General features: G+C 40.8%; 2 protein-coding genes across 2 annotated transcripts in view; one reads left to right on the top strand and one right to left on the bottom strand.

Moving 5' to 3' along the window:
- PLEKHH1 (pleckstrin homology domain containing, family H (with MyTH4 domain) member 1) overlaps nucleotides 1-9,063 on the top strand; it is a 44,197-nt gene extending 35,134 nt beyond the window's left edge. Inside the window, exons 22-28 of the mRNA XM_010185369.1 lie at nucleotides 2,407-2,507; nucleotides 3,925-4,066; nucleotides 4,921-5,063; nucleotides 6,114-6,243; nucleotides 7,813-7,899; nucleotides 8,423-8,569; nucleotides 8,887-9,063. Coding sequence (XP_010183671.1) covers nucleotides 2,407-2,507; nucleotides 3,925-4,066; nucleotides 4,921-5,063; nucleotides 6,114-6,243; nucleotides 7,813-7,899; nucleotides 8,423-8,569; nucleotides 8,887-9,063 — 927 coding nt within the window. The remainder of the gene's footprint in view (nucleotides 1-2,406; nucleotides 2,508-3,924; nucleotides 4,067-4,920; nucleotides 5,064-6,113; nucleotides 6,244-7,812; nucleotides 7,900-8,422; nucleotides 8,570-8,886) is intronic.
- A 5,320-nt stretch (nucleotides 9,064-14,383) lies between these two features.
- Nucleotides 14,384-17,492, bottom strand: part of PIGH (phosphatidylinositol glycan anchor biosynthesis, class H) — a 5,384-nt gene continuing 2,275 nt past the window's right edge. Inside the window, exons 2-4 of the mRNA XM_010185368.1 lie at nucleotides 17,423-17,492; nucleotides 16,704-16,787; nucleotides 14,384-14,560 (exon numbers count right to left, since the gene is read on the bottom strand). The exon at nucleotides 17,423-17,492 is cut by the window's right edge and continues 122 nt beyond it. Of these exons, the coding sequence (XP_010183670.1) occupies nucleotides 14,474-14,560; nucleotides 16,704-16,787; nucleotides 17,423-17,492 (241 nt within the window). The 3' untranslated portion in view covers nucleotides 14,384-14,473. The remainder of the gene's footprint in view (nucleotides 14,561-16,703; nucleotides 16,788-17,422) is intronic.

Genomic DNA, 17,492 nt, shown 5'->3' with positions numbered 1-17,492 from the left:
GAGTAGCTGGAACACTGTCTGGTGGAAAAAGACCTGGAGGTGTTGGTCAACAGCCAGTGGTGTACCCAGAGGGCCCAGAAGGCCAATAGCATCCTGGCTTGCATCAGAAATAGTGTGGCCAACGGGAGTAGGGAAGTGATTGTTCCCCTGTACTCAGCACCGGTGAGGTGACACCTCAAATCCTGTGTTCAGTTTTGAACCCTTCACTACAAGAAAGACATTGAGGTGCTGAAGCACATCCAAAGAGGAGCAACAAAGCTGGTGAATGGTCTAGAGCACAAATCTCATGAAGAATGTCTGAGAGAACTGGGGTTGTTTAGCCTGGGGAAAAGGAGACTGAGGGGAGACCTTATCACTCTCTACAGCTCCCTGAAAGGAGGTTGTAGCAAACTGGGTGTCAGTCTCTTCTCCCAGGTAACAAGTGATAGGACGAAAGGAAATGGCCTCAAGTTGTGCCAGCGGAGGTTTAGATTGGATATTAGTAAAGATTTCTTCACTGAAGGAGTCGTCAAACACTGGAACAGGCTGCCCAGGCAAGTGGTGGAGTCACCATCCCTGGATGTATTTAAAAGATGTGTAAATGTGGCGCTTAGGGACATGGTTTAGTGGTGGACTTGACAGTGTTAGGTTTACTTGATGGTCTTAAAGGTCTTTTCCAACCTAAATGATTCTGTGATTCTATAATTAGTTCAGTCTAGTCTGAGGTATTAGTTAAGACAAAGCACATTCTGTTTCAGTAGGTGATAAATGGGTCATTTTTTAAAAAGTCTTTAACTCAGGTTTTAGCACATATTAAAGTTTTAACTTGTCTTGGCTACAAAATTAAAACATGACTGAGCTAGCTAGCATGATCAGATATCACATCTAACATCAAATGTGACACTCCAAATGGAGACAAAGTTATATTAGGCTGTGAGTCTCTTGGCATGTCTGTATAAATCTCATCTGTTGGATTATGAACTGTCTCCTTGCTATCTCCAGATAACTCAGGCTTTCATTGCTGATGAGTGTACTAAGGGGAGAAAACTCCAGATCAAAGGAAAAGGAAAGCAGATAAACTATTAGTATTTGCGTCCTTCAATCACTTTCTGGAGATTTTTACCCTTGCTGCAGCTGAATGACTGTCTTAAGTGAGCAGGCCATGAATGACGTACATCAGATTTTGGTACAAATCTAGGAGAATAATTTGTCATACAGCATTGATGGAGGAATAGTGGTAGTGGCAACTTTGAAGAGGCCCTGGTACCTGTAAGGAACATAAACATTCAATTTTAGGCACTGTAAAATTTCACATTGGGCAACAGAGGGAGAAGATGCCAATAACTTCAAATTAGATGGCTTGAAGATGAAACTACCACAGGCAGTGCCAAATTATGTACTTTGCTTACATGGCCTGATATAGATCAGATATCTGGAGCTTTGCTGGTAATTGAACCACATTTGGAGAGAGAGAGCTATTAGAGTAAACGAAGGAGCTTGAGACAATCAAGGGCATCACTTTTACTGGTTATTAACTGGTTATTTACTTGCCAAGGCAACCTTAATTGCTCCTCAAGAGAGGATTAGGATATCTGATTGTGTATTTCATGTGGCTGCTTATATTCACTTTCCTTTTATTGAGATACTATCAAAAGAGAAGTAGGGGCCTTTATTAGACCACTTGTAAAAGGACTGGAATAACCAAGAGAAGCTGAATGGAATCAAAGAGGTTTACCATGCTATTACTAAAAATATGTCTGAGTTACAAAGTTGGTATCTAGGACCAAATGTTCCCAAAGTTTGGACATGCACATCGAAGGACATTTAGCCAAGCACGTAGACAACTGCTATTCAGAGGATATGTTAGTGCTTTAGTTTGGCTCAGGAGAGCACTTTTGAAGCAAACCTACCAATCATTTCTATTAACCATATTTTCATTCACATTAAGGAGCAACCTTAGAGAGCATAAAATGGATTCTTTTTACATGAAACATGGACTGAAAGATGTGATCCAACATAGTACTGGGCTTCCAGGCCGTGTGGTCAGACTGAAGCTAATCCAAAGGAAAACCCTTTGAAACTCAGATAGCGTGAGCGTGGAGTCCTGGGAACACTGTACGCATCTGCTCCTCCTGGGCTTTGCTACTTGCTGACATAGACACAGCCTCAGAGTTGCTACCAGACCAGAATTCACTTGCACGTGTCCCCCTGCAGATTAGAGCTGGAGTTTTCAGTTTGCATGCTTTGATTTGTACATACTGTGTAACAGAAAAAGGAATTGTTTTGCCACTTTTGGCTGTGTTTATGCTGATCCAGTCTATTTATCTTCTGTGTTCCACAATACTTTCTTCACTTACTTTTCCCTCAAGCCTTGATTATAAATTTCACCTCAGTTTGTCTCTCCTCTCTCCATCATATTTTTTTAAGATCTGTGATGTCATTTCTAAATGGGAACAAGCATTAAAAGAACTGCATCCTGGGAAATATGAAGGTGGCACAAGAATTGTGAAGCTGACCTATAAGAACAGGTACTGTGCTTCATTGGTTGGCCTCGCTACTGCTGTTAATTAAACAATTCTAGACTGTATATATCTCTATAGATGGCCAGTAAATAATAGTACTGTTAGTGCCAAAACTATTTTAGCTAAGATGTGTTCAAATTCTATGTGAAATGTAATGACTTTTGTGTGGGGTATGTGTGTATTAAATTAAAAAAAAGGAAATTATATGGCCTAGAGGTAAAACCAAAACATTTTGCAATAGCATGATAGACTTTACATGGATTAAGAACTAGCTGTAGCACAATAAGACACATTTGGCAAAATTTCATTTGCCTAGATGCTAAAACATAATTAAATAATGCATGTTAGGTGAGAGGAAGAGAGACCTGGGGGAAAAATCACCAGTGAAAATGAATATGCTGAAACTTGCAATTAAGTGAAGAATCACAAAGATAAAAAAGATACAAGAACAGTGCTCTAAATAGCATGAGCTCTAAAGGAGATATGTAGTAGCAGCTCTCAGTCTATAAGGAAAGAAATGATAAAAGTTAGATAACAAGAGATAGTAGAGAATGAAAGTGAGATAAAGATCTAAACCAAAAACTGGAACAAGCTCATAATTCATAGCACGGATAGGAATTCTGAATTACTGTGACTGGAGAACTGTGTATGAGAACAAGGAATGGCTTTCTTCTTGTGAATTCCCTTTGCAGGCAAGACAAAGGCTACCCCAAAACCAAAAAGAGACAAAGCTCTGTATCGAATATGTGAAGATTTTGACGACTGTAATGGTGGAAACAAGCTTCTATGAACTTTGTTAGTTGGTATAACACGGGTGGAAGCAGAAGTTACTGCTTTTGACCCAGAAGGCAGCATTTGATTCAGGAGTGAAACTTTGCAGTGTTATTTTGTTGGACTGGAATGTGCCTAGACCGGACAGCAAGGATGTTTTTGATAAGGTCTTTCCAAGGCTGGGCTGTTCTAGCACCAAGGACTCTGATGAGACATGTGTAAGGTCACTATGGTCCTAATGATGGTGTTAATATTACATTGACATAAAAATAAACAAACTGATCCACTGGAATTAATATCTTGTGTGGTATTGTGGAATATATAGTCATAGATGCAGCTGTAAATTAATATTTGAATTAGATGGTGAGGGCTGTAAATAGGCATGCATGAGGAATAGTTCTGGGAAGCAGTCCCCAGGGTGGTGCTTTCAACTCCCATGAAAGCATGTTTTGAACCTCCTTGCCTAAATCTTCATAAGGGAAGCAGCTCAGCTTCCAAATCTCGGTCCAGTACCCCTGCAGTACACAAAGTTCACTTTGTAGAAGGAGACAACCCCCACACACTTCTATTTCTACTCACTTTGACTAAAGTTCCCACCTCTACTTTCAGTTCACAATGTCTTTTTACCTTTACAATCCTGTCTGCTGTTTAGGCTGTATTTTCGGAGCCAGGCCAAAGGTGAGACAGACCGGGAGCGGTTGCTACTGGCCTTCCAAGTCAGCAATGAAATAGCCAATGGAAGGTTTCCTGTGAATAAGGAATTAGCTCTGGAAATGGTAGCTCTGATGGCTCAGGTGAGTACAGCTATGGGCAGAAATCCTCCCTCTTGTCCTCCAGGGACTTTACATCAAAACTCTTTTTTCTCATCAAACATACAGTCTGAGATGTACCAAGCCAAATGCATTTTACCAGCATACGTATGGTATTAGAACTCCTTTTAAATTTGGTATAGGAGTGCCTCTCCTTTCCTTCTGAAGAAAAATACTGGAGAAAAACAGTGAGGCTGGACTATTCCCAGAACCACTCCAATTAGTGCCTTAGTAGAGATAGGGAAATAGCATCACTACTAGAGTTGCATTAATAGTAAAATCTTACCCTGCTGCTCTGCCAGTAGCCTTTTACTCAGGAAAAGCATCTTGTAGGACCTTCCATTAGACCTCCAGGCTTGCATATAGCATCTTACCACATAAAACACACAGTATGTGTTGTGGGCATGATAAGCAGCATAATAGTTTCTTACTGAGCTGAAACAGATTGTTGCATTCGTTAAAGCAATGTAAATTAAAATGAAGCTGGGAACATTGTCTAAACTGTTTACAATTGCGCTGTTGTTTTAACTGGCCATTTGAAAATAAGCCTCAAAAGCTTGGCAGTTATACAGAAGTGTCTCCCTACAAGAAGTAGCTGGCTGAAATCTTGTTTCACTTTCTTAGGTCGGTAAAGAATTCCTTGGGCAGTCATATCCTCAGTAGTTGCTCTGTTTTATACATTTACTATGTCAAATGCTGTAGACAGAATTCCCCTGCCTAATTGTGTCTTTTTGCATGACTAATAGACACAGCAGTTATCAGTATGGGAATTCATGGAATGTTCTACTGCACTAAAAACACCGTCGTTCTGTTGCACTATAAATATAACATTGCTTTAGGTGGAATATGGGGATTTGGATCGAACAGGATCTTCAAGTCCAGGGGGGGCATCACAATCAAAGATGCAGCATCTTCTCCACCTGGTCTTAGATAAATTCTACCCCAAACGCTACAAGCAAAACGTTACTCCTGAACAGCTCAGGTAAATTGTTGGTTCTTCTATACTTTGCACTGAAAATAGATTTTACTTGCAAAATTCTGTCTTTATGTTTAAGAAGCTTCAAGGAGCCCTGTCAAGATTATTTGATGTAGAAACTTAAAACATAAGTTAAGAAAAGTTTCCTTTAAAGGAAGACAGCAGTTAAATAATATAAAAAGAGCCAAATCACCAACTAATTTTACCCTAGATAAGAAGTTTGAGCCTTTCACTTCCAGATTAGGCATCTCAGTTCCAATAGACTCTAACCTAAGCCCAGGATGAATTCTGTTTCTGAATTTTTGTTTTACCCTTTCCCCAAGTGTCAATTGAATCCAGATGCCTAACATTTGCAATGAGCCGTAAAGCCAGCACATAAGGGCTGCTTCAGGCCATGCAGTAATTCTGGTTGAATCTATTTTGCCAAGGCTTTTTGATGTTCTGACTTGGAAATTCTCACACACAATGCAGAGATCTCAAATACAGAATTTAGATGCTGCCATGGATCCCAGCTCTAACTGTTTTGAAGAGAGAGAATGGTAATCTTCCAGATCCAAAGTTACTTAGGGATGCAGTGGTGAAATTAACACAGTTACCTCCTTTTGGAAGCACATTCCATCTGCAAGTAGCAAGAAAGCTGCCAAATAATCTCGAGTGGATTAATATATATTGCTGCTCCATATAGAGCATACGACAGATAAGATGAAGGTGAGAATATACTTGAATGTGAAGACAAGCAGGGCAGGATTTTGCCGTAACAGCTGCCTGAGTCTTCGTAGTTATGGTTGTTTAATATATACACCAGTAAGCAACCTATGTGTGACAGGGATTCCTGGGCATTACAGTACAAGTAGTAAAATAATTATGGAAGCAGACAAAATGCGAAAATTAAACTCAGGTTGTATAACGCTTATAACTGACAGTGCTAACAGCCCTGTCCGTAGCGCTGTGTAGAACAGCTGTTTTGGAACAAGAGGTGCATTTATTAACTGTTATAATTCTACTCACCTTTCCTTGGAGGACATTAGTAAATAATGCTGTCTTGGATTTTGAAAGGCAACTGGCTGACAGGCTGGCAACGAAGTGGATGGTGTTGCAGGGATGCTCTCCACCAGAATGCGTTCGAATTTATTTGACAGTTGCCCGGAAATGGCCTCTCTTTGGAACCAAAATATTTGCTGCTAAGGTAACTGAAGCACAATTTTTTTCTGTTCCCAAGAGTGATCTGAGCAGAGATATATACCTATGCTCTCTAGTAACGGGTTGAAAATTACTCTACTTCAGGAAGTGGAAAAACTGAACAATGCTCTGTTCTGCACAAAAACATGTGGTATCACATCGGCTTAGAAAGAGGGAAGAGAAATATGTTCTAAACACTAGGGGTTGCTAGTGTTCAGTAAATAAATATTAAAGGTTCCCTGGCTGCACCGCTTGATGATAGTACAGGGCACTATCTCTTCTTACAAACCTTGCCAAAGCTTTCTCAGGCAGGAATTTCCCTTGTCATCAAAATGCTGTGATAGTTTAAAAAATACTACTTACATACCACTGGGTGGATGGAAGGGGAGAGGCCCCCATAAATCACGCCTGACAGCTGATGCTAGCTAAAAGGAGAGCAGATATTTCAGGCCTGTTCTCTGCTTGACACAGAGCTGGCCGCTTTCCCTGCCACACAAGAGAGGCAAGCACTGCTCCTGTTGCAGAAATAGAAAAGCTAAAGCACATACCTGGGTAAGCTGCCAGCCCACAGGCATCAGCAGAACAGCAAAGGATGGCTGGAGGCAGTGCTTCTCCCAGTGCCTTGTAGCATCCCTCAGCCTCTCCCAAGCTGGAGCTCTGTACCTATTACCCTTGCCCAGACTAATGTCTTAGCACATGGTGGCTGTCTGAGAAATCTTATTTTGGCATTAAGCATCTTCTCAAACCCAGCAGAAACCTCCTCTATTGAAATAGGTCTTGTTCATGGTTACATGTCTCTTGCTTTGAAGTCAAAGCTGCTATAGTTTTGGAACAAAGTCTAAGGATGAAAGGGAACTCTTGAAAGGGACCTCTTGAGTAAATATACAAGAAGTTTTCAAAAAGACAGTTATTTCCACTGTCAACAGTAAAAGCAGAAGAGGTTACTGGTATTTGAAGTTACTGACACTGCAAAATCAGAATGTAGAATAGTTCCACCCAGAGTGTAAATAATGTTGATATGTCTGATGATTAACAGATTTTATAACTCTTCAATAGCTCAGCAGCAAAGGCTATGGCATCAGCCGTGTAATAGCAGATTCCCAGGAAAGATTTATGTCATTAGCCATAACAACACATAACAGGCAGTTGATGCACATTTGTCAAAATCTGTAAGAAAGAAAATTGCATTGATGCGATGTGCGCTGGTACTGTGGAGACCAACGGGCTCAACTGACTGCCTGACTGACGGAGAGTAGTATAAGGACCAGAACAGAACTGCCATTTTGTTGCTCTGTCTGAGCATTTCCTTCAGTTTTAACTACACTGATGGAATTTAATTAATGTCACAGCCTCTGTTATCATTGCATCTCTTGTGCCACTAGTCTCAAAATTCTGTGTAAATCTGAAAATATTATCGCAGATTTTGAGAGGAGTCCTCTTAAAAATCGAACTAGGTCAGACCAGCCTATAGGGTTCTCTCATCTTCACTTAATCCTTAAAGCCCAAGATTTATGTCAGAAACATCTTTGTGTGGTGGTCAATAAATATCTAAATTAATAATTTTCTTTTTCTCTAGCCTGTTTTGCCTTCCTCATTGGAAGACTGTCCAGTCTGGATAGCTGTGAATGAAGATGGTATCAGCATACTGGATTATAACACTATGGTATGGTGAGGAGCACTGTTTAAGAAAAATAACTTACCTCCCACAGAAAGACATTCCCCTGAGTCCACTTAAAGTCATGGAAAGTTTGTCTTTAACTTCAAATGGATCCAGAAGTTAATTTGTAGAAGTCAGAGATGAGGGAAGTGAGGGCTATGTTGGATGCTACATAAACAAAGGAAAATTACAGCTCCAGCATCAGGTTTCATGGAACAGCTAACTGCCTTTTCAATGGGCAGCAAACATGCTTATACATCTTGCAAAATCTCAGTGGTATGTGCTTTACTACCACCATCTGGGATATAACAAGGCTTGGACTATTGCTCTGAAGCAGTGAGGCATCAAGCAAGCTAGAAGAAAACTAGAAATTTAAATCTCACTTGAGATTTCTCTGTCAATTACCTGTAGTGCCTACTACTGCTGGAGATCTGGTGCTCTTGCAGTAAGTAGCAAACATATTAGTTTAAGGTGACCCTTTTTTTCTTTTACAGAATTATGACTCTTTCAAACTCTCTGTTGTCTGCAGCACTTGAAGGTCTCTTATTCGTACTCCACTGTGCTGACCTTTGGAGGCTGTCGAGATGACTTCATGATTGTAGTCAGTCATACGAAAGAAAGGAGTTCTGGAAGAAGCAGCACTGAAAAACTCCTTTTCACAATGGCAATTCCAAAGGTAATTACAAAATTAACAGTGACTTTTTTTTTCACCTGGCAGCATCACAGCTGGGCATTTTGTACAAGCCCCGGGGATTGGCATTTGTGACTGCTGCACTAGCTATATATGTTCAAGAAATTCCTTGTTTGTAAGCTGGAACCTTTAATGAAGAGACTTATTCTGCCTAACTCTTAAAGACAGACCTTCATTTCAAAACCAAACAACTCCATGCAAGACAGCCATTTGCAAAAGTTATGCAGTCAATAGGTTCTAAAAATCAAAGGGCACCCTTTCCTCTGATTGACTTACAGTTAATGATTTTCTTTTTCCCCTAGATTGTTGAAGCAACACTTCTCATTGCCAGCTATATTAACTACCGTTCAACACCTCCACTCCTATCTTCCACACAGCCCTCCCGAAGCAAAACACCTGCTAACAAGCTCTGGGAGACTGAAAGTCGGTGCTTTTTCCCTTCTGTGCCCCAAAGCACTAAGGGGCCCACCCTGCTCTAAGGGCTCATTTCAAATTACTTTGTGTATTTGGGTGGGTTGGGTTTTTTTGGTGTGGGGTTTTTGTTGTTTGTTTTCCTTTTGTTTTTGTTTTGCACTGCTCTGTACTGAATTGCAGACTGCTATGATTTTGCTGGTTACATGTTTTACTTTAACGTGGGATCTGATTCTTTGTCCCTAATAATAGACTAAGTTCCTTGGTGTGAGAAGAGGCAGTATCCTTTCTCTTAAAAAATGTTGATTTTGGGGACTGTGGAGGAGTTTACTTTCCACCCCACATTCCATCCAAAGTACCGTGCCTCAGGTCATTTGCCTGCACAGTGCTCCAGTCACATTAGATCTCCTGGTCTCCCTCCTTGCACCCATTCTTCTTCCATCTCCTGATCTTACTGCTTTGCTTAAAAGCATATACATTTCCTTTGATCCATCCCATTTTTGGCTTTGCATCTGCCTTTAGATCACTGCATACCCGGTGTCTGGAATCTCAGTTCAGCTCTTAAAACTTAGTGACCTCTTTTCCTCATTTCAGCCCCTTTCAGTTAATTATAATTATTTCAAATAATCTTCTGTTTGCATCAATCCCTAACTTGCTCACATTTTAGCTGAATTAGACTGCAACATCTGCAAGGCAGATGTGAGTGGTATATAGGCTTGAAACTGACTGCAGTGGGCTGAGCACATAGAGGTAAAAACAGGTGGCTATGGATACTGTGGCATGAACCCTGTACAAGGATGCACCCTGTTGAATACTGCCCGTATTAGGAGCTGCATATTGATGCATCATAAACTAGATATACACTGGAAAGGCTATTACCAGAGTGTGAAGATTAACATAACATAGACTGATCACGTAGTTTAGACATAACTTCAGCTCTGTGGTCTGGTTGTGAAGAGCCTTATTAAAGTTTTTACCAGTGTTTCAATTCAATGTTGCCACTCCCAGAACCACCATTAAGATAGTCTTTTTGCAGACTGTAATAGGTATTATGCAACTGCTTAACACAACCAAGACAACAATTTAATTTTCCCTAGAGCTATAATGACTCCTCCCTAAAACTGATGCTAAAATTGAAATACAGAAACTTTCCAAGTCCCTGCTCCAGATGTGAAAGACGGAGGGAGACATTGATGTGAAGGAAGAGGAACTAAACTGACAAAAATAATTCTGATGCAAGTCAAGGGTAATTTCAGACCCGAAATAGGGAGTATACAATAAGAGTTCAGTGGTACTCAAGGGTACTTTCAACTTTAAATAAAAAAGCTCCTACAGGACTAAAGCATTTTGGGAGTTGACGCTGTTCTGTGCAATAGATGAACAACAGATTTCTGCCGCAGGGCTGAACGTGTCACGTCACACAGTCAGACACTGTCAGACAAGCACTTTCAAAGACTCTTTCTGTTAATCACTGTTGTAGATGTTTTGGGATGTGTTTGAAACCGCACATAGTCTCAGACAAAGGAATACAAGGCAAGCAAATGTTGTATTTTTTCTGTCTTTCAGCAGCTGGAACAGATCTTCCCAAACCCCCAAACCAGCTCTGCCATCTGACTTGACAGAAGCTGCTCCTTTCGAACTCCTGCTTCCTTCATGCTACCATAGCAAAGAGGAGTAGTCAGCAAATGTGTACTCAAGTATTGTTCTTCAGTCTTTCCTAAAGAATGGTTTGGGGTGTTTTTTGTATGTTTCAAAAGGACTTCATTATGATTGAGAAGGTTAATGGGTTTTAAACAAGTAAAAGAAAAATAGCAATTCTTCTTGAAAAAAATCTAAATCATCCTGGCTTGAGTTCAGCTATTTTGATAATCATTCTAAAAAGGCTAAGGAAATATAACTTCAAAGTACCGTGTGCAACTTCATAATAATTATGCATTCATGGGCAACTTTCCCAAATTAAAACAGTGTGAATCCAACCATTAGAAAGAATTCAGCAATAGCAAACCAAAGCTATTTGCAAATGAACAAACCAACCATACCAGTGTTTTCTCTCCCTAGCACCTGCCACCAACCTTGAAATACCCAACTAATGCACACAGTGAAGCTGATTCTCCAAGAAGTTCTTGTTTCATGTTTATGGTGGGTGCAAAGTCACAAATTAGAAGAGCACGAAACAGTCAAGAGCCATTCTCAGCCATTGCTTATGAGCACCTTTGTAACATTAAAAAAAGAAAACAAAACAAAACCAAAAAAAACCCACACAAAAAAACCCCACCAAATCACCCTATGCTGGGTTGTGGAAACAAGATGGCGGATGTAAGACAGGAAAAGATAGTCTGAACAGAGACCTGATTTGCACAAACTGTAATGTTACGAATTTAAGGACCATTCCTTGAAGTTACAGGAAAGGATAGAAGCTTTCTGAGCCAAAAACAATTCTGAGAAGGTATGTAGTCTTTTTTTTTCTTAGATACTTTTTAAGTGATTACACAAACTGATGAGTAGTCAGTAGTATGTATTTTCTCTCACCTACACAGTGATCTTAGTATAGATACATTGGTTTGAATACGGAGCATTATTCCTCCTTGCTCAATCACCTGTGCCTTACAGTTCTTCCTCTGTAGCTGAAGGTCTGTTTGGCAGCCCTCTTCTTGTATCCCACCAGTAACGAAGCTGCTCCAGAGCAAGCTGAGCTGTCACGGGTGCTAGGATGCTCAAGGCATAAAAGTCTCCAGTTTACAGTTCAGAAACTGGACTTACCTTACAGTGCTAACACTCATGTCCTTAGAGACTTCTACCAGGCCAAACAGGAAGCAGAGATGTTGAATAAGCAAGAACTGCTCTGAAGCTCATTATTTTCTGCCATAACTGCACTTCAGATTGAGAGGCATGCCATGTGGAACTTTCTTCTTCCTTCTTAAAAATATTCACCAATACTTGAGTATTTCAGGGACCACTCCACTCTGATGGATGTCCATATACCTCCTATTTATAGCTTACCTGACTTCAAACAAAGACCCTGTATAGATATCTATTTTGTATGATTATTTGGTAGAGAAAATAATTATTTTAATCAATGCTTTTGGCAATGACTCTATGCTGCAGCAATAAAGAGATGACAATAGCCTTTGTTTTCCTAACTGCTGTGTGTATGTAAAAGGCTGCCTGGGACACACTGAAATTTCTGTTGGTTCTTAACAAAATGCAGTTATGAATTAAACTTTAGTGTTCTCAGAGTCAAAGAAACTCTTTTAAAAGTCAAAATAGTATTGATGTAAACAAAAATGGACAGAGATCGTATTTGGTATCCAGGCACATACCTGATGCAGACCTGCCCTAGTCCGACTCCTCCTTTCTCTCTACTGATCTTCTCTCAGCTTTAGTGGATGACCAAAGTGCACTCCCATAGGCACAAGATGTTCACTCCTTCAGAATACGGCTAAAACAATCTTCCAGACTTCTTCCTGTGACACGGCTACTTGGCCATTTCTTCAGTGCACATTCTGAGGATCTCATGTGATTTTTACAGCATAGTCAATGTTCCCAGTACACTCTTAAACCCAAGACTCTGTCCCCTCTGCTGAGACATAATTTATTTTCTGACACGTTCTCCCCATGGCTCAGTGAATCCTCATGCTGTTACAGTGCTCCTCAAGGGCCTTGACCATTTCTCCTCCCCATGAAGAAACACATGGCCAAACCATGCACTGAGCCATACACAAGAGCATCACATGGTTCTTAGCCAAAAGACCCCCACTGCAGTCACTTACATGGTCACGCTTCCAGGGCCTGCCCCTGCCCCAACACCCATCCTCCCCAGTTCTGCTTGGACTTGCAGCCAAACACAGTATGCATCAGGGTAGAGCTTCACTAACTTCAGGAAGACCCACCAGCTTACATTAGGGCAGCACTGGACTGAAAGATCTGGCTAACCCCAACATTTAAAGTATTTATGAGAAATGAAACAAACAAACAAAGTGAAGTAACATAGACAATGCTACCCAAATGGCAGTTGCACATCCCCAAGCTGCTGCCTTTCTCTTGGACAAGCAGAATACTTCCTGTGACATGAGCTAATCTGTGTCTTTCAAACGTCATGGCACCGTGGGGGGGGGGAAATCTGTACCATACTGCATGATGGTTTGTCACCAGGTTTTAATTCTAGATTATGTAGACAACCATAGTACAGCTTTGTACGCAAATAAAGCCTGACCCCAAGGCTCCTGCCAACTTGCTGGTTTAGCTCTTGTTTTGACATTTCAGTCATCTCAGTTACACTACTGAGTCATGTAAAAAAAATAAAGAGAGAAACATACCAGTTAAAGGTTACGGTAACTTTTAACTCATCAACAGAGAAGAATTTCCCAACCTTAAGTCACTCCCGAGAGCATAGATCAGTAAAAGTTTATTCACATAGTCATCACCATCATTTTCAATGACAGATTGTCCTCAAATTCTAACAGCAATTGATGTGGCCCTTTTAATGCCACATCTTTTCCATGTCCTGTGTCATCGTGCCCCTGTGCTATTCAGCAATGGGTCCACATTTTCCCTGTCTTCCTTTTGCTACTTATGTAATAACAGAAGCCCTTCTTTTTGCATTTAACATCCCTCAACAGATTCAATTCCTTTGGCTTTCCTAACTGCATCTTGGACAGCGTTGCTGTATTCCTCCCAGGTTAACTGTCCCTGCTTCCACCTTCTGTATACTTCCTTTCTGTGTTTGAGTTTTGCCAGGAGCAACTTAATTCATCTGTGCAGGCTTCCTGGCATTTTTGCTTGACTTCCGGCTCATTAGGGTTGCCTGTTCTTGAGCTTGATCCTTGAATATCCATCAGCTTTCTTGGACCCCTCTTCCCTCCAAGGTCTCCCTTAAGAGGCCAGGGTGCTCTCCTATGTTTATTTCATTAAACATAATTGAACGCAACGGTATATTTTAATTTTATTTTCTTTCTGAAATAACAGAAAATCTCCTGTGGAATAGGAAGCTACCATCCCAGCCCACCCATCAGCTTTAGTATTTAGAGTGGTATATGCTTTTTTTCGAACAAAGGGTTAAACAGAAACAAAAAAAATGCACATTTTTGGTAGTCTGGCCAAGGTTACATTATGAGTTTATCACAATTTTCAGATCCACAAAAGAGTAAACATTTGATGTATGTTCTTGCCTGCCTTTGCTCTATTTTCCTCTAATTCTTTTTCTGGAAAAAAGCAAAGAAAAACCTTTTCTGTCTGACCCTACAAAGTTCTGCTCACCTGTCTTCGTAGCAGAGGATTTCAAGGTTCTCTTGTGTGCTTGAGCTGACATATTCTGTAACAACTCTGTGCATCTGTGTGGGTCTTCAGCCCTCACATGACTGTACTGCCGCACCACTTCCTACTCATCTAATTTAAAAAAGCCACGGGGCAGTTTTGCTTGCTTTTCCATGTGTCTCTCCAAGTCCTGCTACAAGTTTCCTGCCTTGACTTTTTTTTACTTTATTGTGGAGCTGTCTTCCTCTGTTCCAGGATTTCTTGACAACTTTTGTACACTTCTATCAAGCAGTCCAGACGTGGCTTGGAGCTCTAGAATTCAAGTCAAACAACAGAGAATGAGGCTCTGAACTGGCTGTAAAAGAGCCGGAAAGGTTTAACTTCCCACTACTGAGATTTGTCAGGCAGAGAAAGGAATGTGGAGACAGCTGACACAAAGCTGACTATTAGAAGCAGATATGTGAAGGAATGAAACAGCAAGATATCTGCAGTTGATTAGCTTTCTCACATTAAGTCAATGGAAAATAGATTTCCTTTTTACATGTCTGTTGAGAAATAATTCATGAAACTCCAGGAGGTGTTTGACGTAAGCTGATCATATAGGAATGCAAAGCCATTCCATAAGCCATTACCTGCTTTGTGATGAAAAATGCCAGTCCCTAAAGCTGTCAGGTCAAAACATGCAGCATCATTCTGCAGTTAGCCTGAGTCTCTCACCAAATCAGAAATCCTCCCCTTTCTCTGCTCACAGTGCACAGTGGAAGAAAATCCACACCTTCCAACCCATTAACCTGTCTATTAGGCCTTACTTCTTCTACAGACCTACCAAACGGCAGATTTCCATACATGAATCCACTATCCTAGACGACCTCTACCCTGAAAAATCTACCTTCAGGATAGGGAATTTAGACACCTGGCCCTTGGCCTCTGCTAGTGCTGTCAACAAAAGGACAACAGAAGGTTAACTGAAAACATCAATTCATTTCACACAAACAGTGGTCAAAGTATAATGATTTTCCATCACTTCTAACCAGAAGATTAAAACCAGCAAAGAGGTGAAAGTTTCCCAGTCCCACAGTCCCTGTGGTCCCATGACTTTTGAGCTCCCAAAACAGCATTACTGTATAAAGTCCATCAAATGCCTCTCCTTGCAAATGTTGCTTAAGGGAACAATAGGTCAATTCAGCGCTGAAGTGCTCCTGGGCTCAGTGACACGGTAAACTCTATTTCTGAAGGCTGACATAACTTAGAGGAACCCAATGAAGGAGATGCAATAAAGTTACTAATTACTGCTTCTTCAAAACTAAGTAACATACTAACTTGCACGTTAGAGTGAGAATTACTGACCGGTAATGAATTGCAGACTGACACAGCTCTTTCTGTACCTCCTTTGCTGGTGGAGTCAACTCTACCAATACTAAGAGATTTTCATGGAAATAACACTGTTCAGAGTTGAGCTGGGGAAAAAATAACACAAAAAAACCTACACAAATGCCAGGCAGCCTCTTTGAAGCTGGAAAGGAACACGTGTAACTAAAATCAGCTTCTTGAGTGCAGCTGAGTGTAGTTGTTGACTTCCAGCAATTGAATTTTTCTCCCTTGACTATGCGTGAAATGCTTAATTTATATTGTTGTTAGTAAATTGTCTTTACAATCGTGGGACTGAGTTAGGAGCAAGTATCAATGGAACAGGTTATTTATATCCGTAAGTATTTAGCTGAAGACTAACCATATCCAGTCATAAACTGGTTGTAGACTACAAACTGATAGTCACCAGCAGCAGGTGAATTAAGAAGGACAAAGAGGGCTACAAACATCAGCAGTCTACGATGTAAGGTACCCCTGTACTGCTTACCACCACTCAAGGATCAGGGCATTGTTGTGTTAGGCTTGTAAAGAAAGGCAGAAATTAAATCCATCTCCAGAATGGGATTATGAACAGGTTAGCAAAAGAAGAGAAGGGGGAGACAGGGTAATGGTAAAGCAAGCAAGTTACTGTACATTAAGCAAATTGTTCACAGCTTGTACTGTGATCTTTGTCAATAGGTAAGAGAGGAGAAGTCATTCTAATGCCAAGGTGGGTTTTATGAGCACTTTTGGCACACAGAGCTGAGAGAAAAAATCAACTACAGCACAGTGCTACAGTTACGATGGCAACACTGAGCGTGAGACTACACAGAAAGCTGCATGACTCCTCAGTACCCAACTTGAGCCAAAGACTGTCTACTTCATGCAAACTCCTGGTTGGGTTCAGATTTACAGAGCTCCCTGTTCTTTGAATGGAGAGCAAATGAGAAAAACACCCCTGGTACAGAATTCTGTGAGACTTCCAATGCCACCCATGCCACGATGCTGTAAGACCCACCCTGAAGGCCCAGTCAGGGAAAGGCAACTGGCGCGCGCACACACACACACACAGACCACAGATCTGGATTTCTCCACCGCTCAAACTCACCTGAAAGAGTGGCACAACCTCAGATACTCCCTGAGGATCTCCAGGGTCCTGGAGGAGGATGCACAGGTAGTAGATAACTTTTTGCTACAAGACAAAAAGACAAAATCATTTGAGTTTAAAAATGCTATCTAAGTACCTGGAGTTATCATAGAAAGGGGATCTGTTTCAACTCACTGGGCTGAAGGCCAATCACCCCAGACCACAGTGAAGTCTACAAATTTGTATCTACAGCTTTCCTCCCTTCGCGCAATAAAAAATAATTTTACCTGTGTTTTTTTCTATTAAATTTTAACCTGAAAAGAACATACATATGCTAGAAGGGTAAGGTCAGCTTTTCTACATAAGCTTTGCAGAAAACCCCAGAAATTGGACAAATCATCTCTTGTGTTGTCTATCTTCTTATCTTCATCCTGACTACTTACTGAGTTTGGCATCGGGATTTGTACAAACAGTACAACACAAAGAACTAAAACCGCTAGCTCAGTGTTAGTGGCATTATCTAAGGGACAGATTTGGCTCTTTTGAGGTTATTTAAGTTCTCCTTTAAAGGTGAGAAAGCAGGCAAGAGAACACAGAGAGAAACCTGAAACAAAGCTCCTGATGTCAGTGAAGCTATGGATGGTGCTGTGTTTAATTGCTCTGGTAGATCATGCTCATGAAAATACACTGAATGTGAGCATGCCCACAGATACACAAAATGAAAAACTGTGTATGATTACCATATGGATGGCTTCATTGATAACCACATCCTTCACTCGACTCATCTCAATGAAGGTTGTGCTCTCTTTC

Source organism: Mesitornis unicolor, unplaced genomic scaffold (assembly GCF_000695765.1).
Source record: "Mesitornis unicolor isolate BGI_N332 unplaced genomic scaffold, ASM69576v1 scaffold755, whole genome shotgun sequence".
Classification (NCBI taxonomy): domain Eukaryota; kingdom Metazoa; phylum Chordata; class Aves; order Mesitornithiformes; family Mesitornithidae; genus Mesitornis; species Mesitornis unicolor.
This window is presented reverse-complemented; position numbering and strand designations above follow the sequence as displayed.